At 38.5% G+C, this 21,667-nt stretch overlaps 1 protein-coding gene across 1 annotated transcript in view; it reads left to right on the forward strand.

The window, feature by feature from the left end:
- The window catches only part of LOC118819330 (protein kinase C-binding protein NELL1-like), a 377,055-nt gene that overhangs the window by 141,447 nt on the left and 213,941 nt on the right, over positions 1-21,667 (forward strand). Inside the window, exons 5-7 of the mRNA XM_036587069.1 lie at positions 3,429-3,525; positions 14,497-14,569; positions 18,182-18,264. Of these exons, the coding sequence (XP_036442962.1) occupies positions 3,429-3,525; positions 14,497-14,569; positions 18,182-18,264 (253 nt within the window). The remainder of the gene's footprint in view (positions 1-3,428; positions 3,526-14,496; positions 14,570-18,181; positions 18,265-21,667) is intronic.

The raw sequence follows: 21,667 nt of genomic DNA on the forward strand, positions 1-21,667 counted from the left end.
GCAGTCTGAACACAGACTTGAAGGTTCATAATACTTAATGTAATAATTAAAAGTTCGATCAAGTGAACAGTTCAGTGATAATTTTACATGGAACATCATAAGAACCACTCAAAGCTCTAGCTGTGATAATGTGGAGAATAGATGTTTTATGGTGAAGTGGTGTTTCTGCAACAGGGTCAGGGTGCAAGTCATTCTCAGAAATGAATTAAAACATTGGAGATTTTATAAATGCAGCTAATGACAAATTTTACTGCTCTTTTATGGTGCTTCCATCCTGAACCTAAATAAAGGTTAGTTTGACGGGTTACTAAGCAAAAAAAATGTTTCTTGGCTTTCTCTACGAGTATGATTCTGTACAGAGATAGAGGTTGTAAATCACGTACTGCTTCAACTGGATTTTTCCCCCCAATATGTTAAAAATGACTATATTACAGTAATGATTTATGACCTTGCCCCCAGAGATATGGATTTAATCCTACCATCTAGAGTCCTGGCTGTGGATGCCGTCGGATTTTATACAGATTTATTGAACTAAACATCTCAGAGTTGTTTTTATTACACTTTTTAAGAATGCTCGTCTACGGTTTAGCATGTTGATGCTTAAAAACATTAAAAACATTACTTTTCAAAGCACTGAGTCAAAGACCCACTGCTTTCTAATGCTCTGCGTTTGGGGGCTTGATCATTTTAGAGTGTAAAACATGGTCACTCCCTCTCTCTTTTAAGAAAGTGTGGTTATAAACTGTTTCCTCTGCTGTCCTCCAGTGCTCAGCAGAAAGCCTCAGTAACCTGCTTTGCCAGGTCTACTGCATTAGCATTTTGTGATATATGACTATATATGTGATATATTTGGATGTATGTGTGTGTGTATGTATGTATGTATGTATGTATGTATGTGTATATATATATATATATATATTTATAGACACTCCTTCCTTGTCAGTCCACCTTGTAGATGTAAAGTCAGAGACGATAGCCCATCTGCTGCTGCACAGTTTGTGTTTGTCATCCTCTAGTCCCTCATCAGTGGACACAGGACGCTGTTGGCTGGATATTTTTGGTTGGTGGACTATTCTAAGTCCAGCAGCGACAGTGAGGTGTTTAAAAACTCCAGCAGCACTGCTGTGTCTGATCCACTCAGACCAGCGTAACACACACTAACACACCACCACCACGTCAGTGTTACTGCAGTGCTGAGAATGATCCACCACCCAAATAGTACCTGCTTTGTGAGGGGCCATGGGGGTCCCGTCCACTGAAAAACAGGGTAAAAGGGGGCTAACAAAGTATGCAGAGAAACAGATGGACTACAGTCTGTAATTGTAGAACTACAAAGTGCACCTATATAGTAAGTGGAGCTGATAAAATGGACAACGAGCGTAGAAACAAGGAGGTGGTCATAATGTTATGCCTGATCGGTGTATATTGTTTGTAGATTTTTATAACGCATTGTTTATCTATTTTTCACTTTATTTGAATTGCTACTGACACCTGCACTGAGAGAAATTCCATGTACATCTTGTACTTGATAAAGTGTTCCAGTTCTAATTTAGAGCTGTAGAGTGTATATATAGATTTTTGTAAGTTTTTACAACCACCCCAGACAACACTTAATTCCACTAATTAGCATCCTGTCTTTACGAAGCTAAGCTCATTAGCAGGATCGAGCAGCACTGAAGTAAATATGCTCACTCGCTGCGGCTCCTGATAGATGAATGACATTGAGGAGCTCCTCTTTTCTGCTGTTATTGATCTGCTGCTGGTCAACGAGCACTTGTGTCGAAGATGCTTTACTGTCAGTAACTGGAGTGAGCTCTTAATGGCCGTGACTGCAGTTCATACAGTTCAGAATGCCGCTAGCGTAATTGCATTAGCATGCTAATGGACGTCTGTCTCTGTAGCGCTGTGAGGAAGCTGTCGGCTAATGACGAGGCAGGACTGTGGAATATGAGTGGACTTACCTCGGGTGTAACCAGAATCCAAAATGAGCAATTTCTGCAAAACTAGCAACAAAATGGATTAGCAAAACTGGCAAAAAGGGGATTAGCAATATTAGCAAAGTTGATCAAAAGAGGAGTTTTGCTAATAAAGCTCATTTTAATCCAAGCATTTTCATTTTGAGTTGACTATGAATAGAACTGAATTCAGATGGGGTTCAAAATTAGCAATGTTAGCAAATTTAGCAAAAAAATGGTCTTTTGCGAGTTAAAAAGCCAGTTAAGCCATTTAGGAATGCATTGGAGGTCTGAAGTTTTGCTGTGCTATTTGAATGTGATCATGTAAATACATAATTAATTATATGGTTACATAATGAATTACCTTTACTGTCAGTTTCTGCTCTGTATGGACAGGTTTGAGTCTGCACTTTTAACCTTTTCTGTTTTTTTTTAATGTCAAAAAATGACAAACAGGAAAAACCTTCACCTTACGGTGCTCAAAAGCTTTAATTAATCTCTGTTTATGTGTATGTAATGTTTGATGTTCTCCTGCTGTTTATATTTGAATGTACACTGTTAAAAATGCAAAGTTTTGGTGTAGAACCATGGACACTCAAAGAACCACTTGTATTCTTAAATGGTTCTTTACATGGTAAAATAGTTCTTTAGATTGAGGGAGAATGTTATATATGGGTTCTATATAGCACCAAAAAGAGTTATGCTGTTATTATGATATCAAGCTTTTGACAATAGTAGAACTCTTTTTGGTTCTATAAAGAACCGTTTTCAAAAAGGTTCTATATAGAATCATGTACAACACATTCTCTATCAATCTAAAAAACATTTCTACTCATTAGGTTGAATGAAAAACTGACTCTAAATGGTTGTGTGGGTGTTCATTGTTCTATATACAACCGTTGTCTTTACTAAAGAACTTTTGATGAACCATCTTTTTTAAGAGTGTAGTTATGGTAGATATTGTAATCATGTTCTACAGTTTCTCATTAGGCTGAATGAATAACTGGCTCTAAATGTAAGTATTGTGATATAAACTGAGTCTGTTTTACAGTTGCTCATTAGATTGAATGGGATTTTTACCAACGTTCTGTAAAGCTTGTTTAAGTTTTTGATTTTTTTTCTTGCTTTTGATGTAGTTATGTACACATTGTTAAAAAAAATGAACTGTTTACAATAACGTCTATTTTTAAAATCAGTTTTCGTAATGTGTTGGTTTTTGTGACTATTTGCATATTTGCATATTATGCTTATTTGCATATCAGTCTTAAAGGCACAATAACAGAAACAGTCTGTTTAATTGTACGGGATAAAAGGAGGTTGACAAACGGTTAGGTAAAAATGAATTAAGGCTTTTTTTTGGTTCATACGCATACACACACACACATACTTGGTAACTGGACATCAGGGATTAAAATCATAAAATAAAAAGTAGAATTTGGCCATTTTAACACTTTTTATGTGTTTGTTTGGCAGGATATACGAGAGGGTGATAGACCCTCCGCAGATGGACTTGACGGCAGGCAGTGGGATCTGGCTCGGTCAGCACAGTCACAGACACGGCCTCTTCAAGGTAAAACTCAAAATAATCTACACTGGGAGAAAAACAGTGTGCTTGGTGGCGGCTCATTAGGGACATCAAATGGAGGGAATATTTATAGACCTTATGAGATGGATAGTGTGTTTATTTGTGTGAAGTTTTTAAATATGTGCTATAGTATGCAGTGTGTTGGTGCATCTGTGAAAAGAGTTTTGACAGTTTGACAGAACACCTTTAGTGGGTGTTTTAGATACAGTTTAAATGTAGTAAATGGTAATTTACTACAGTCAAATGCTATGTTAATATAGGGACTATATTGAATTTTACAGCATATTATCTGAAGTTATTGTCATTATTGTTATTATTATTAAGACTTAAGTCAGTTCCGACTCCTGGTGACTATATGGACACTAGGGGTGGCAATCTTTAGGCACCTCACGATTCAATTCGATAACGATTCAGAGGGCTGCGATGCGATTATAAAACAATATCGATGCATCTTTTTTTTTCTGTACAGCATTTCTATTTTCTCATTGTGTGAGTTCAAGTTCAAGTTTCAAGTTTATTTGTCATTTGCACAACATGTCAGGGCATTTATGAAATGCTTGTGGTGAGGCTCAGCTAATCACTCTACAGAAAGTAAATAAGTAAAAATAAAAGTACAAGAAAAATCAACTGAAATATATTAAATATACACAAAATATACACAGAATATAGAGACAATATACATTTTAAAGTGACTAAAGTGACTCAGTGTTGTTATTTAAAGTGACTTGGTACTTTTAAACCAAAGTATTTGTAATGATCCATAATGAATTTACTTCCAATATCTTTTTTATTTAAACAAATGGAAGTGATGTGGCAAGTGAACTAGAAGGCTCTCATTCACTGCTTTCTGCCACTCATCTGCGATAAAATGCGCAGTTATGGTGACAAAAGATCCTGTGGTAATGGTTGTCCACGTAACATGTTACAGCTGTCCTACCCGTTTTCTTTAGTGATTTTATAACTTCGGGTTTTGGTCTCGTTGTAGAGAGTAGGGCAGGGGAATCGCTGTGTCAGTAAAATAGCCCCGAGACGGGGCGTTTGCAACATAGCGCAAAAGCCCTGTTTTGCAACGACTGAGAATTGCCGTGCAGACTGCAGGTCACATAGCAGCGATGCGTTATTCGCATTTATAAGCAGCGCAGTTGGTTTCCTGGTACGTTAAATCTGCAACGAGAGACTGTCACACACTAAAAAGTTGCGAAGATGAAGTCACTTCTCTTTCGAATTTTCCCATTCCACTTTAAATGGTGTCGCATTTACATTCGGCGCCTCAGTCAGAATTTAAGATGGAACGGGAAAATTCGAACAAGAAGCTGGAGAATAAGAAGCGACTTCAGCCTCGTGAAACAGTTGAACGCTGAGAGACATTTTACAATAAGCTGCTCTAGTTTTGAATAAAAGTTTCCTGAGGGAAAGGGCAGGAAAGCGGCTAAAGCTTAAAGCAGAGCAAAGTAAGTGCGCTCTCGTTTATATTGTTTAGCCTATACTAGGATATTATCACATACTGACACATACTGGACATAAAATGTTGTGGCTCCCAAGCTGGTTTGATTTTTGTTGAAAGGACAAAATGTCTCTTCTTATCATTTGGGTTGTGACTCCTGATCTAACCTGGCTTTTAATGCAGAGGCTGCCAGTCGGATTTCTCCCTCATCCAGTAGTGTTTTTGTTATGTGCCGCCACAGACTGTCTGGGCACTGCACTTCCGCACTTCCAAGTTCCGCCTTTTGCGTTCCGTCAACATTACGTTATAAATTAAATATTTAGAAAATCTATTTTTGACATTTGTTAATCGAATCAGAATCATTCACGTCCGCATCGCGATGCATCTAAGAATCGCTTTTTTCTTGCACCCCTAATGGACACACTCTTAAAAAAGATTTTTTCAAGGGTTTTTTAGCGAAGACAGTGAATCTATATAGACTAGAAACACTCCTACATTACTACATTAACTGTTCGGCGACTTGAGTCAGTGGCTTATACAGAAAAGGCTCAAGACACACTGTCTGATTAGAAACATCTTCCATCGTCAAAGACAGGGATGGTAGTGGAGAAAAATCTTCAACCTTGTAAGATCTCAAAGTTGCCGTTTGATTCTGTCACTCTCCATATTTTCTGGTAGCTCTAAACACAGCAGCCCAGCCTGCCCGGTTTGCCTCCTAGCCTCACCTCCAAAGCTGAACATCGCTACAGGGCCCCTCCCAGTGTGCCCCTCCCGTTTTTAAGCATTTTTCAAAGTTGAGCCAGGGGTGGAGTTAGCTGAAAATAGTGGAGTGTAGTTACTCTTTAAGATACCCGGCCCTGTCTGCCAATGAAATAAGAGTGTTTCATTAGTCAAAATGACCTAAAACGAGCAAAATGGCCAGAAAGAGTCTTAAATAAACATATATAAAATTCTTACACCAATCTCATTATGAGAAATCTTAGACGTGTGAGGGTGCTTTCTGAGGGTGTTGAGAACATTTGCAGTAGGATGGTGGCTGCAGTATGTTAAAAGTTAATGCAGAAAAAAAGCTAACCCAACCTTTGTAGCCTAAGCTCGTTAACTTATGCTAGCTGTTCTCTAGCATTAGCAGCATCACAACCTAGCTTTTAGCATGCTGCCTGTTTGATTCCAAGCACAGACGTTTAACAGGGAGACTGTATCATACCAAACAGGTTGTTCACAGATGTGACAGGTTGGGGTCGTACACTGCCTCAGCAGTCATCTAGTGTTTGCTGCAGTGGCCCTAAATCTTTACATTCTGCAAGCTGTTCATGGCACTTATCAGCCGCTACATGGAGACTTGCAAGAATCCCACTTAATCGGTCTGTCAGGTTACCTACTCATGCTGAACGTTATCAGTATAAGGCCAGTTAAGTCTAAAAGGCTAAAAACTACAATATCTACAAATATAATAACTAAGAATTACCAATAATAACTAGAACACTAAATAATGCGCTAATTGCGATGAAACGATATGTAAGGAAAAACATCAAAACGGTGCTGATGTTCTCCCTCACTTTAGGCTCATGTGGTTTCATATTTATGAGCGCAGCACGAGCAGAACCATCTCTCTACACGGCTCTGGGCACGAGTAGGGTGTAACGTTGGTTGACTGATTTGCATGCTGTGACGTGTCATCGTACTTTTGCAGAGTTGAACCAGAGGGGGCGCTGCAGAGGCGGAACTGACCCCAATAAAAGTGGTATTTTTACAGCTTGGAAAGACATGTTCACATTTCAAGCAAGGCTGGTATATTTTATGGTTACAGAGCAGTGCATTTCAGCTATTAATGGAAAAAAAAAGGTCTTAACTTGTAGTAACTCTTTCTGCTGCTAGAATCTGAATTTCACCAAATAAAATACTCTAACCAAGTGAAATTGTATAGAAATAGGTTGAATATTAATTATTAGATTGATTATTAATATTTTTGCAGTATTCAAGATCAAATGCACCCAGAAAAAGTAAAAGTGTAATGACTAAATGATTGTATCTTCAGTTCTATAATAGCATGGCTAATGCTGTTTGAGAAAGGAAAGCTCTTTGTGTTGCTGAGGGTTATATTCATAAAGCTAGAATGAGAAGGTTATTGACTGTGCAGAATCTGTATTAATCCTATTCAGATAGTAAAAGGGCAATTGCACACTTCACTCCTCACTTCTGAAAAGATGATGGAAGGAACAGAGCTGCTTCATTCAGAAATATGGATTGCTCGACACTTTCAGCATTTAGGGTCATTTACATTCGGGCTATTTTGAACAAACGATCATCTTTGAGTCCTTCAGCTCAGTTCTAGCCCTTTATGTCTCCTCCAGAGGAAAGAGAGGCTTTTATCTCACTTTTCACCGTTCAGTCCGGGAGGCTCCACTGTGATCATAATGAAACAGAAGTTTTGTTGTTTGTTAGTTTTTCAAATTGAAATGCTGGAGTGGGGCTCGTAACTACATCCATGTATCTCTGCCTAATTGTGCTTCAAGATGCAGGAGGTTGCACCTGAAGCCAGAGGTTTTTGCTCTTTCTTTATCCTTGTCAGATTGTCAGCTTGTTAATGTCTTATTGAAAGTTCTCAGAGTTGTCTTGCAAAGGGTTCTTTGAGTCTTAAAAGTTATTTGCTAAAGAAACCTTGAAGAATCTTTTTGTGCAACCCCTCATTTATTAATTCAGTAAGTCAAAATGGCTGTTAACCTGTGAACTGTGGCCCCATTTCTGTCTGAAACATCATACCCAAAGTAAAGGGGGCACTGTTCCCACATACTTTGGGCTGCAGTCATGATCTCGGTCTCATTTGAAAGGAAACACTCTCAAGATTAATAATAACTTTATGAATGACTGAGGCAGAGTAACAGAGTCTAGAAGGAGTCTAGAATTTCCTCCTGACTTATAAATCTCTAGACTGATCTCTGACTCTTGTTATCAGTGTTATCAGACCATGTTTTGGATTATGGTGTCTCTGTGGAGAGCGGCGAGGCTTTGAAGGTGAGGACACACAGATTTGCTGGCATTTGCTCATTCAGTGCTAATGCTGCAAATGAGACAATCGTAACTGCTGTGAATAACAGATCATAAAATGGTTTGTGTAATCAAATCCTGAGATTTCAAGCTCTCTAGTGGTTTGTTGCATCACTGCATTGCTGGACAATTTGATGCATAAAAACGATATATTAAAAAGAAGTGAACGTTTTAGCCGAAGTGTACTGGTACAGCAATCTAAAAAAAAAGGTAAAGAATAAATTATTCATTTTTTTGTGAGGAACAGAAATAAAAGGAAGAAAATCTCACAGAAGCCTTTACATCTGAATCTAAGTGTTCAGTGTGTCACTCTTTACCTTTACCTTTTACAGCTTCCATTCTTTTCATGAGACTTTTTTTTTCTCATGAGTCATGAGACTTTGTTTCTTAAGGAAATCTGCAGACACACCTCCAAAGTTCAGTTTCAATTAGTGCTCCCACAGTAGAAAAAACATTTAAAATTTAAAAAAACATTTAAAAACTATTAAGTATTGAGATCTTAGATATTTACAAGAATTATCTTCTGATCTATTTAAACCCAGGGCATTAATAGAGATAGCAATAAACTAAATATATACAAAATTATCTTTTTATAGGGTACCGAAAACGCAACCCCTAAATTTACACTTGTGAAAATATTTTTGTATATATATATATATATATATATATATTTTAAAGACCTTTTTGATTTTCTTAAAAGTGAAGTTGAACTATTCAGGTTGATCAAGGGTTTAATTTTTAAATAAAAGAAAAAAAAAAAACTTAAAAATGCTGTCCTACTTTTTTGTCAATACTGAAACTCAGTAGTCAGTGGCCGGAGCCTTGTTTTAGCCGCACTCTCTGCAGTTTGGAGCAGGAAGTGAGGCTGCATCCCTGCACCCCTGCAGTTAGATCCCAATGTTGTAAAGTAAATGTGTCCCAAAGTCTGAAAATCAGTGTGGAACATTAAGAATTGTCATATTTTCTGCACTTAAGTACTTTTTAGTGTTTTAATGAAAAATGTGATAATTTTGTGTGAACAGCTGTTCAAAGCTGTGTTTGCTCGTCATGTACTGGCTGCATTTTTGTGCTCAAAATGAGCTGAAATTGTCACCGAAACAGTCACTGCTAAAACATTTGCTAAAGTTTGGGTAGTGCTATGATTGTTTTGGTAGAGACAAAATGTAACGTTCAATCATTAGTTTTAATAAAATAAACATAATTAAGACATAGGGTCACTCAGCAAAATGATTTTAGTCCAAGATCAGTTAAAAGTCCCAAATGAGTTTAAGCTCTGACTTTAAACCAGTTCAGTAGAATCATCTGTTTCTCCCTCTAATGTTTTCTCATGTCATCTTAGTTTTCCTGAGAAACGGCCTTGTGATGCTGTTCTGTGAGTGAACTCCGTTGCTATGGAAGTGTGTGAATGAGCCGTTTCCCTCTCTGTTCTTTATTACTGTGATAGTTTCTTCTCCGTCTTTACTCTGCTTTGCTGCTCTGTGTTCAGTAAAGCTCTTCGCGAGCGAGGCTGTGCTCCTGTCTCAGGAGCCGATGCTAACGCTACACTAATTAGTCAACTATAGTGTAACTCCGTCCAGCAGAGCAAAGGGTTATGCCTGAGTGTTTAATAATAAAGCCCACTTTTTTTTGCTCTAGTGAGACGAAAAGTAAGCAGTGGTTACGTAGGAACTTAAGCAGAAAATCAAATTTACCCAGTTGTGTGCCCCCAATAACCCCCCATTACATTGACTGTAGTTGATCAGCTGGGACATGTTTGGTTTCTGAAGTTTTGCTTCGTTAGTTTAAACACTGGAGCTATGAGGCTAATGTAGGTAACAGGTGTTGGACATTTATACCCTACCAGTTAGCATGGTAGACAAAACATGGACAAAAATACCGTCATTTGCAAAAGTTTAAACACCCTCTTGCTTGGTCACCACTATGTTCTAAGTGAAAATAAGTTAACACATCCTCCACTGAGAACACACTTAAATGTGGCATTTTCTGAAAATTTTAGTGCACAGTTTCTGTTTATTTGCTGAGCTAAGCATGTTGAAAAAGATCAAACGAATTTACACTGCAAAAAATGGTATCTTGTCAAGTTTAAGTCTTAAATCTATTCCATGAATCTAATATTTCTCCTGTTGAGATTGTTGTGAGCTTAATTTAAGATTATTTAATTTATTTCCATTAACAAACATTATCGAGTAAAATTATCTCACTGTACTGGAGGATCATTTAGCTTCTTTTAAGAAATGTGCTCGAAACCTGCAAAATTACCTGCCAGTATAGTGAGATAATTTTATTTGATAAAAATACCTAAAACAAGTAAATGTTGTCTAGAAATAAGCTGGATAATCTTGTATTAAGAGCACAACCATCTCAAAATAAGGAATATAAGACAGACTGTTTGTGTTTGTGTACTGCATTTTGTGTCTTTTTCTGTAATGGAAGTATGTGCTCTCCTTTCCTCTTTTCTTGTATTCTTTTCTCATCACATTTACAGAAAGGCTCTTTCAGCCTTATCATTACATCAGTACCTTGAAGAATGGCCGCTGTGAACGTGGCTCTTAAGCTGAAATACATAATGCCTTTCATAATGTGGAGATGTGCGGTAATAAAATGGCTCAGCGGGTGGTGGGAGTTTATGATGGAAATCATAAAAACTGGTGATTACGGCACAAATCAGAAGCATAAGGCTCCCAGATTATAAATCAGAAGTCACCTGGTGTACCTGGTGTCTGGAAACAAGGCCGTCTGTTCGGGCTGAGCACTTATTAGGAAAAAATGCACACTGTTTTATGTTTTTGTGATTAATATTGCGATATTTCACCAAACAAAAAAGAATTTACTTAATTAATCTGGTCCTAAGTGGGGCTAATTAGGCCACCCCGTTGTCCCAGTGTGAATGCATGTTTTTATTCCAAGCAAGCAGGAGCTCACCTGATCAAAAATATACTGATTTAATCAGTGAAATTAGACTTGTGGTTGTTTGGAGTGAAAACCTGTAGCCACTCCAGCACTTTTGGATCAGATTGAACACTAGTGGTGTAAATTAAATAAAATCTGCTGTTAATGGCCAGTTTCAGTCTTCGTAATGGGACTACATTTTTCTTGTATTTTGTTTTTTTTTGTCCACATATAATGTTTGTGTGCTATTATGCACCAGAAAGCAGCCATAATTCATTTTTACCTGATCTCTGTTTATCCCTTAGAATTAATCAGACTGTGTCTTGAGCTCTGTTTTGATTGGCTGTGCCTCATTCACATATATCAGTCTTAAAGATGCAGCCTGTTTAATTCTAAGGGATAAAGAGAGATCAGATAAAAATGAATTATGGCCTTTTTGGTGCATAAAAGCACACAAATATTATATGTGGATGAAAAACTGAAATACATATATGTGAATGAGGTCTGTTCTGTTTGGCTGTGCCACATTCAACAAGCAGTTCAGGCTGAAACACTACTTATATATATACGGATATCTGCATATTTGTTCATTTCCATGACGTCACAGAATTAGTTCAGTGAACAATCCAATGTACACAATTTTCCTCACAACTTATCTCAGATTTAGGCATGTTTGGTGTCCAAATTTTGCTTGTTTAGTTTTTTTCAGCTAAAGCTGTGAGACTAATATTGCTTACAGTAGAAGTCAATAGTCACCCAAATTGTTTCTATAAATACATCTAAAAAACTATACTTGCTCTAAGCACATCCAGCTCTTCATTAAGGTGGTACAGAGTTGTGAGTGTGGTATAGGACACAATATGACATAAAATGGCTATAAAAATGAAAAAATCTTCCCTGTTTAGGTGAATGGCACAATGTCCATCTCTTTAGACAACAGGTGTTGTGCCAAAACTCAACTCCTGTTAATGTCACGCATGTAACGACCTCTCAGGGAGAGTCGGACTCCATTTCCCAGAATACTCTGGGAGATCATGTGACAGAGAGACTTCATGCCGAGTCGGAGTCAGAGATAGACTCCAATACCCACAAGTCACTCAAGGATCACGTGACTTCAGACAATGTTTCACGCACCTGTCAACGATCAAAGTCTCCTGAGTATTAACCTGTTTCACCTGTCCTTTTATCATGTGATCTGTTTAGCTTAGTATTTAAGCACGGGCTGTAGGTAGAGTCAGTGCGAAGTATTGTTTCCCAGCGAAATTACTGAGCGTTTCTTTCTATCTGTATATTTCTGAGTATCCAACCTTTGCTTCGTTCTTTGATTTGCCTCTTGCCTGCCCCTTTTGTACCGTTGCCCTGTCTTTTTGATCTGTGTTTTTTGAACATGCCTGCCTGTTTTTCGACCACGTCTTTTGCCTTGTCCCTTGGGTTTTGTTCGCCTGTTGTGTATGATCACCATTGTGATCATACTCCGCTTTTTGGTTTTGATCCCTGCCTGTGTATTGACAACGAGCCTGCTTAGCAATAATAAAACCTTTTTTACTCAGTTAATCCGCACGCGTCTGGATACTGCTGATTGGTTACACTTAATGTGCATGCAAGTCACGCAAACATATGGATGCTGCTTATGTTCAAAACATGTATGTTTGGTTTGTAAAAGGTATTTATCAAAAGAATATGACAACATGACACCTGTCCAAAGTGGATGACCGCAACTTTCAGCTACAGGGTGAAGTTTTGTTCATGTTTGTAGCTCAGAGTGTATCATATTGTGTCCTGAACCACACCTGCAATCTCCAAGTCAGATTACTGATTACTGCATTTTATATCCAATGTACGTTTAATTGGGCTTAAAAACCAGTAAAATCACTGTGATCAAATGGTCTCACGCTGAAAGGCAGCAGATGCAGTAGTGCTATTACAGGCTTCACACATGCAGAGATCCCTGCACTCACTTCATTAACCTTTTATAGCGTCCACCCTCATCCTTTGAGAAATTTAAAGGGTGTCTGGCCGTGGCCAGCGCATCATCGCCCATCACTCATCTTTTATGAAGCGCACATTGCACTCTACAGGGTTATAATCAATGTGAAGAAGCAGCTAATATGCTCCCTTCTGGGCTATAATCGAGCCGGACTATGCAGGAGAGTGTAGCCTGTGAATGGTCAGCACAGCGATGGCTCTCCTAAACAGAAGAAAAAAGGCAAACCCATGAGTGCCATGCAGCCTGAAACATGACAGTGCTGATATTTCACCTTCTATACAAAACCCTGTGTTCCTTACATAGCCCCCCCTTCTGTTACCCCGAATATATTCGATCAGCCAGTGTGTTTGTGTCCAAAGTTTGCTTCTTTAGTAATGGAGGTTTAAACCCCACCAAATGTAAAGCAATCTCAAAGCTCAAGCATTTCTGGTCCTTGATTTTTCCTCTGACAGATGATTGACCATTATTTTTTTCCTGTGAAATATGATTGACCCGTAATTTGTTCTCTGAAACATAACTTTTCCTGTGAAACTTGATTGGCCCTTAATTTTTCTTGTGAAACATAATTGACACAGAATTTTTCCTCTGAAAAATAATTTTTCTTGTGAAACATGAATGGCTCTTAATTTTTTCTCTGAAACATAATTGACCCATATTTTTCCTCTGAAACATATTTTTTTCTGTGAAACGTGAATGGCCCTAATTTTTTCTCTGAAACATATTTGACCCTTAATTTTTTCTCTGAAACATGATTGACCCTTAATTTTTCCTCTGAAACATGATTGACCCTTCATTTTTCCCTGAAACATAATTTTTCCTGTAAAAAATGACTGGCCATTAATTTTTCAGTAAAACAGGATTGACCCTTAATTTTTGATCTGAAACATGATTAGCCCTTAATTTTTGCTCTGAAACATTCTTTTTCCTGAGAAACATGATTAACCCATAATTTTTCCTGTGAAACATGATTGACACGTAATTTTTGCTGTGAAACATGATTGACTCTTAATTTTACCTGTGAAACATGATTGACCCATAATTCTTCCTTTGAAACATAACTGACCCATAATTTGTTGTGCGAAACAAATGGTCCTTATTTTTTCTGTGAATCCTGACTGGCCCTTCATTTTTCATCTGAGGTATGATTCGGCATTAAATTTTCCTACAAAACATGAAATATTTTTTTCTGGTGAAACATGATTGGTTCTTCTTTTTTTTTTTCTCTGAAACACGACTACTGCTTAACCCTTTTTCAGAGTGTCTGTACGTAGAGGACAGCAGAATTTTACTCTAGATCATTCTGGCAATATTGAACCCCTGGTTATAGATTAATTTGACAAAACCACCAAACAGTATCTAATGACCTGAAAGCAAAGCTGAAGGTTGTCTTGAGTGAAAGAAGCTGATTTATCTAACAGGGACCGTCTTCTCACTGAGTGAAAGAAAAGACCAGCAGAGCCGTCAATTTGAAATGTCATCACAGTGAGCTACAAAAGCTGAAAAAAAAAAGAGACTTATTTAAGTCTCTCTCTCTCTCTCTCTCTCTCTCTCTCTCTCTCTATCTTTCTTTCTCTCTCTCTCTCTGCAGGGCACCATGCAAGATGTCAAATTTGTTTTCGCTCCGAATGGTTACATCATGCAGTGTCCCAACCTCAATCGCAGTAAGTGAAATTCAATTTTATGTCAATTACAAACCTATATTTTTCTCCTATCAGTGGCTCGCCCCTGCCCTGCATTTACGTGATGGACTTTTAATGGGAATTCACTCGTTTGCGGTACGGAAGCATAATTATCACCACGAGCGGCTAAAGCCACGCAGGTCTGTTCTGGAATTCAAATGAGGCTGTTGTGCAGTTTGAAAATGTGTTCATCTTCTGAAATATACATCTGAACTTGGTGCTGCTTGTTGATGTTTTCTATTTAGCCACACTGAGTCCGTTCCCTTAATCAGTTCATTTCCCCAGCCTGCAAATCAGATACTACACGAATCAGTGTAAAATACAGTGGAATGACGTTTACCGTGAGCGCTGCAGATACTCTGCCGTCTAAATGGACCTCTGTGGAGGTGTTGTCAATTTTGGAAGAGTACATTAGGTGGCTGACAAGCTGGACATCCAGCTGAACTAAAAGAAAACATGCCCTATGCTGGTCAACCAGCTTAACTACTTGACCAGCATGTGGTATGTTTTCATTTGAATTTGGAGGTTTACATGGTCTGCCAGCATGACCAACTTGATCAAGCAACTGATCAGCTAATTTGTTGATATTTCCCCCAAATATCACTTGAACTGGTTATTACTGAACTGTGCTGTGGGCCTTAATCTGGTTACACTCTACAGCTAATTCCCATTACAATACAGTGATAGCAGTAATCTGCTCAAATCAAAGGTGACTTACTTTTACCAGTGAATACTTGTGCTGCATAGAATTTAAGTCTCCACCCTCTCTGAGTGTCCTTCTGAAGCATCTCCGTTGTGTTGTGACTGACTTATCAGTGTTTCTGAAGTTGTATGTGTTTTCTGTATTTGCAGTCATTTGTAAAATTCAGCGCCAATGTTGTCATTTTGATTAAAGTGTTTTCTGCGTTTGCGGCTCGTTTTTTATTTGCAGTTTGTTCTTGGCCACTGTAGCTGTGCCTTGACTTTACTGTTATGTGACCGTAGTCATACTTTCACCTTGTAGTAAGTCTAAGGCAGTGTTCACCAACCCTGGTCCTGGAGAGTAACGGTTTAGTACCTTTTTTTTTCTCTGAGTGTGTGTGAGAGCTAAACGACAGTCTGGCCTCTTTTCCACTATAGAGCTGAGTGGTTCTCAGGGCTGTACTGTGTTGTTCGGTGCTGTCGTGGACTTGTGAGATTGATTTATGGTTTCATTTTTTGCTGAGCTGCTAAGTCAGAACCAGGAAATACAGAAGAAAGCTACAAGCTACAAAAGAGTAGCTAACCGCTAATAGCCTAATACACACACACACATATACACACACAATACAAAACGTTTGATTCCATCTGTCACTCCAACAGCAGTCTTTTGGTGTGATCTCAGGTTTTTATGCTCTAAACGGGTGATATTTAAACATCCAATACTGAAACTGAGCCTGTACTGCAGTGAGCGGCACCTGTAGCTGGCTAACTACACTAGCATTAGCGTCACCCAGCAGGGTACAGCTCAAAGCACCACAGGACAATTCTATTTTTATATAAGAATCACCCTGATAGTGAAAGGATAGTGGGCCACCTTTGGCCCGCTGATGGCAAAGCTGGTGGTCCACTGGCATTCAGTGTTTTCTGGGTGGTGCTTAAGCAGAGTATTACTGCTTAAAACACTACAGGTTTGATTTTGGCTTTGTCACTTCAACGCCGATCAGTCATTTTTGCTCTTACTGTTATAAGTTTTTATCATCTATACTTGTGATAGCAGAGCAATGGTTAGTTGAATCAAAACTGTACTGGGCTCTTTGCATCTCATTAGCAAAGCTAGCCGAAAGAGAGAGGAGCCAGCTAGCTTTAGCTTAGCTAGGAGGCTACAGTTCCAAACACCACAGAACAGGTTTCATTTCAGCTTTCTGTGCCTCCAGCACCAGCCACTCGACTTCGCTTTCTCAGATTTGAGTCATTATCATCTAAATTTGTCAGCAAAGCTTTTGTGAGTCAGAATTGAACCTGTTCTGTGGTGAGCAGGGCTGGCAACATGTTAGCTAAGGTTATACTAACTAGCTACTCTCTTCTTGTTAGCAGTGCTGTAACATTTGGAAACCAGTGTTAGATTTAAGAGATTTGACATTTATTGAATCGTGGATTTAAAAGCGTGCACTGCTGTCATGTTTTTGCTGTCCATGTGACTGAACCAAACTTATTTGTTTGCTTTTGGGTTTGAAAACCTTGGGGGCTCAGACCAGATTTTCTGTAAAGCTGCTTTGTGACAATGCCTGTTGTAAAAAGCACTATATAAATAAATTTGCAGCAGCACCGACATAAATGCAGAACCAGTCAGCGAATATATGCATCATTACATCTTCCCATCAATGGTTCTGTGGCCCTGACCACTGTGGAGCTAACCGTGTCGATAAAACTGCGCAGAGCCCAGGTTTTAAGTGTTCCATGTCAAACTATGTCCATGTTGAAATGTGACTGGAATGGTTCCCCTCCGTGCTCAGAACCACTTGGCCCTGAAGTGGAAAAGAGGCCTCAGAATCGCAAGTGGCACTCATCAGGGTCCAAGCACTATGTACCTTATGGAGCCCTTAGAACACATGATGGTTATGGCCTCTTATAGAATAGATAAGGGGTCTCAAAGGGAGATTTGGTGGAAATTGTATTTTTTTACCCTGATATTATAAGCAACAATTTTTTACAGATACTGCAAAATACTTGATTTGTATACACAATGCTATACATACAATAGAGGTCTGCACTGGACTGTTTTTTCAGTCCCGCTCCTGCAGAAAATCGTAATCATTTGTCCTGCTCCCGCCTGCACAGTTCTGTCAAGGTGAACTGATTCAATATCTGACACAGTCTGTTCACAAACACATTATTCTCTGCTGAAATAACACGGCAGTCATGGTCATCAGGCTCACTGTGAGTAACACCAAACAGCGTTTATTCCCAGTAAACACAAAACAGGAACTAAACCACAGAGCAGTTATTTTTGGTGTTTTGCTGGGCAACTGTGGCTGTTGGACCAAAGGCTCTGCTTTCTCTAAGCTCTGTAGGAATCTGCGTGTTGTGCATGTGATTGGCTACTTCGCAGCTCTTTAGAGAGACTTTATTCATTTTAACCGTTATACTATTATAATTTTATATTGTTTATATATACAATTTAGTGATTACTCTGCTTTATTTAGGCTGTCCTGCTCCCGCCTGCAGCAGGCTGGTTTCCTGCCCGCTACCAATACTGAAAATTAGACCCACGCTGCAAGATATTGTGGCGGGTCCTGCAGGAGTACAGACCTCTACTGTACAATATAGACATAACCTATATTTGTGTAGTTGTAGAACTCAGTTAATTCCACAGTAATTAGTCCTGTGTTTAAGTGCACCAGAATTGTCATGGTAAAATCACTAAAAATTTTATGAATGATTCTATGAATGATGCACCAGAGGAGACTGTTTTCTGAACTTGTCTCCTTTTTTATATCTCATGAGTTTCCATGTCTGTACACGGTGGTGGGAGTGAATTGACCCTGTTGTGTAATCACATCTCTTTCTTTCTTTTCTCTTTTTCTCTTTTTCTCTCTCTCTCTCTGTTTCTACCGCTCTCTTTCCTCTGTTGAGCTTGCCCAACATGCAGTGACTTCCTCAGCCTTGTACAGGGCATCATGGACCTGCAGGAGCTTCTGGCCAAAATGACGTTGAAGGTAAAGTGTCTCTCTCTCTTTCTCTCTCTCTCTGTTTTAACCCTTAGAAGTCTAGAGCAGTTATTCTTATTGTGCCGTACTGTTTAATGCAATAACATTTGCACATTCAAAGGGATATTCCACATATTTTTCAAAATTTCCGTATAATTATTTGGTTAAGATGTAAACAGAGTCATTCAGAGTGGTTTGGTGTGAAATGCTCTGTTCTGAGAAACTTACTGAGTCAGAATAGTTCACAGTGGTGGTGACAGGAACCAGGTATCCACCTCTAAAAGCTCCCTCACAGGAAGTTATTACATTATGTGGTTATGAATTCACTGCCTGATGTCTGAGACATTGTTTTATAGTTTTGAGAAGATTTATGTTCTAAAACATGTATTTTTTTTAAATCCATTCATGGTGGAGGGATACGTGTGAGGCAAAATAGTCCCTTATTTTTTCAGATTTTTTACTATGATCCGATCATCATTCCATATAAAACTCAGAAGACACATGTAGGTTCACTGGTGGTTTTGGATAGTAAATAAAATGTGTATATTTGGGTTGTAGTCATGGCGACCCCTGGTATCCTTTTACCACCACTGTAAAGAAATCAACCATTTCACACCAAACCACTCTGAATCACTCTGTTTACATCTCACACATTGATTTATGAAGATTTTTTTTAAATCTCCTTTAATTACGCTGTGTGTTACATAATGAAGTCTGTTTTCATTTTATTTGTGTTCTGTAAGGACAGGTCAGTGTCTGCACTTCTGTTTCCACTCTTCTACTTATAAATACTAATGTGGTCTGTAATGAAAGTTCAGAATCTGCAATTTCCATATAATTTCTTTGCTTGTTTTAGTGAACTACAAGTCAGAAGTGATTCGCATAAAACTACAGCATGATTTGGTTTTGTTGTGGCTTCAAAGGGTTAGAGCAGTGGAGCTACAGCACTGTCATTATGGAGAGCAGTGCGTGTCTTTTTCTGACCCTCTCTGTGGGGAACTCCTCACCTAGCTGACATCGCTGTTGAAAATGCATCAACCCGTGAAAGAGGCTGAAATGAAGAGCATTACCCAAACGCTGCTGCACAGCAGCGTCCGTTATAATGAGGTGCAGAAGATATAGGGGAGAGGGGGAGAAGGGGGGTGGGCATGTACATTTGTACCCTGAGTATAGGTCATTACATCTCTATAATACAAATTAGGCCTGGAAAATATGGATAAAATACCGTATTGCAATGGCATTGCTGGATACTCTGTTTACAATAGACCTTTAAATATATTAAATGGCAGATAACCTTGCTTTTGTGACATAAAAGACTTTGTTGTATGTAAACAATGTCAAAAGTTTTAAAACGTACTGTTCACTTCCCAGTCCTCATTCATTTTTATGATGTCACAAAAACCAAACCGTCCACCTACAGCAGTTAAGCTCTGCCTGTTTGTGCTGAAGCTATAAGGAGTGTTTCAACTCTGGCTTCTGTTTTTTGAATGCAGCACAATACAGGATTCAGCGAATCAGAACAGATCTCATTTACATAGATCAATCATAAATAGAAATTTCACAGATTTTTTTAAATGTCTGCATAATTGAGTGTGTGAGAGTGGTGGTGATAGGAACCAGGGGTCACCATGACTACAACGCAAATGTAGGCATTTTATTTACTATCCAAAACCACCAGTGAACCTACACGTGTCTTCTGAGTTTTATATGGAATCTTGATGATGGAAAAATAGTGGAAAATTGGAAATAATAAATTTTCTTTGAGGACTATTTTGCCCCAAAACACCCTGCATATGGTGTTCTTCCACGATGAATGGATTTTTAGGCCAAAATCTTCTCAAAACTGTCATAAAACAATGTCTCATTCATCAGGCAGCATATTCATAAACATTTCATGAAATAACTTTCTGTGAGGGAGCTTTTAGAGGTGGATGTCTGGTTCCTATCACCACCACTGTGACCAATTCTGATTCTGTAATTTTCTCTAGAACGGAGTATTATGCAGAAATGTTAAAAAAGGAGGCATGCTGCTTTAAAGGTGCATTAGTTAAGCATTAAATGGTGCATCAGAAATGGCTGAATTACAGATGCAGTGTCAGAAGGAGAGGAGAGCAAAGGAGCCTCGCAGGTATTAAACAGAATGAATAAGGTGTATATAACAAGTAATGCATAATGACCATAGCAAAAAAGTACATATATAGCAGATTCATTCCTATTCAAGGCCTTGAATTTTAACATGAATCTTTGGTGATTTGGTGGTCTTTGGTGGTGCGTCCCTTTTCTGCTTTAATGACAGTGTGCACTCAAGCTGCATGGACTCCACAAGTTTGTGTAAAAGTCTCTAATCAGCAGATCAAATTCTCCTGAGTCTGAACATGAGCTTCACTGGAAGAGATCAGACTAAAACCCACAATCAGACCTGCTCAATTTCACACATTTGCTAGTAGTGCAGGGTCTTGGATATTTCTTCATTTAAATTGTCATTTTTATATATTTTTTTTAATTAATTTCATCATTTATGTTTAACAATTTTACAATTCTAAACTTCACCTTTTATTAGACAGTCAAGCTCAGTGATATAGCTTGAATGGGTGCGACTAAATTGCTGTAGACTGAATGGGTGGGCTAAACTGCTATAGGCTTAATGGGCAGAGCTAAACTGCTGTAGGCTGAATGGGCAGGGCTAAACTGCTGTAGGCTGAGTGGGTGGGGCTAAGCTGCTGTAGGCTGAATGGGCTTTCCTATGTAAATTTATTCATGGTTGTAACATCACATAATGAACACAAAACAAGCTGCTTTTCTACTTAGTTTCCGTATGTGGGCTGTATGGACAGAGAGGGTATGAAACTTTAACAGTGTTTACTTACTACATCAAGCGCTTTTATTAAAACATTAAAATCGAGGTACAAGGTCTTGTAGAAATTAGTCGCGCTTCATTAACTAAAAAGGGAAAAACTTGCCAAGAAGAAGTTGGCAGAAAACTTTTTGTTTGACACCGGGTTAAGCGAGGTTTTCTGTCAGCTCTTATTCAGCCAAATGAGTCACTGAACATTTTCACACTTTAGAAGTATATTACTAGTTCTCTGCCAGCCTTGCTCCTCAGAAAATTGCTCCAGTAGAATAAAGTTTGGTCTCGTTTTAACCTCGTTTGAACAGCTCAGTGCTCTTATTCTTGGAAGACAGTTAAAAATAAAACTGTACCGCTTTGTGTAACATATAAGATATTTACTGTGTGACATGAGGAGCATGTAATGATGAAGTGAAGGCAATGTTAATAGCACTCAGGACGTCCTGGATTTGTGACTGAATGGTAATAGAGCTGTTTACATCTGATACAGGCTTACGGTTAATTACATTATTGGTGCTTATGTCAAAAGGCCCCCAGTCACCGAGTTGATTAATGTGCTGAATT

This window comes from Colossoma macropomum, unplaced genomic scaffold, assembly GCF_904425465.1.
Source record: "Colossoma macropomum unplaced genomic scaffold, Colossoma_macropomum, whole genome shotgun sequence".
NCBI classification, from domain to species: Eukaryota; Metazoa; Chordata; class Actinopteri; order Characiformes; family Serrasalmidae; genus Colossoma; species Colossoma macropomum.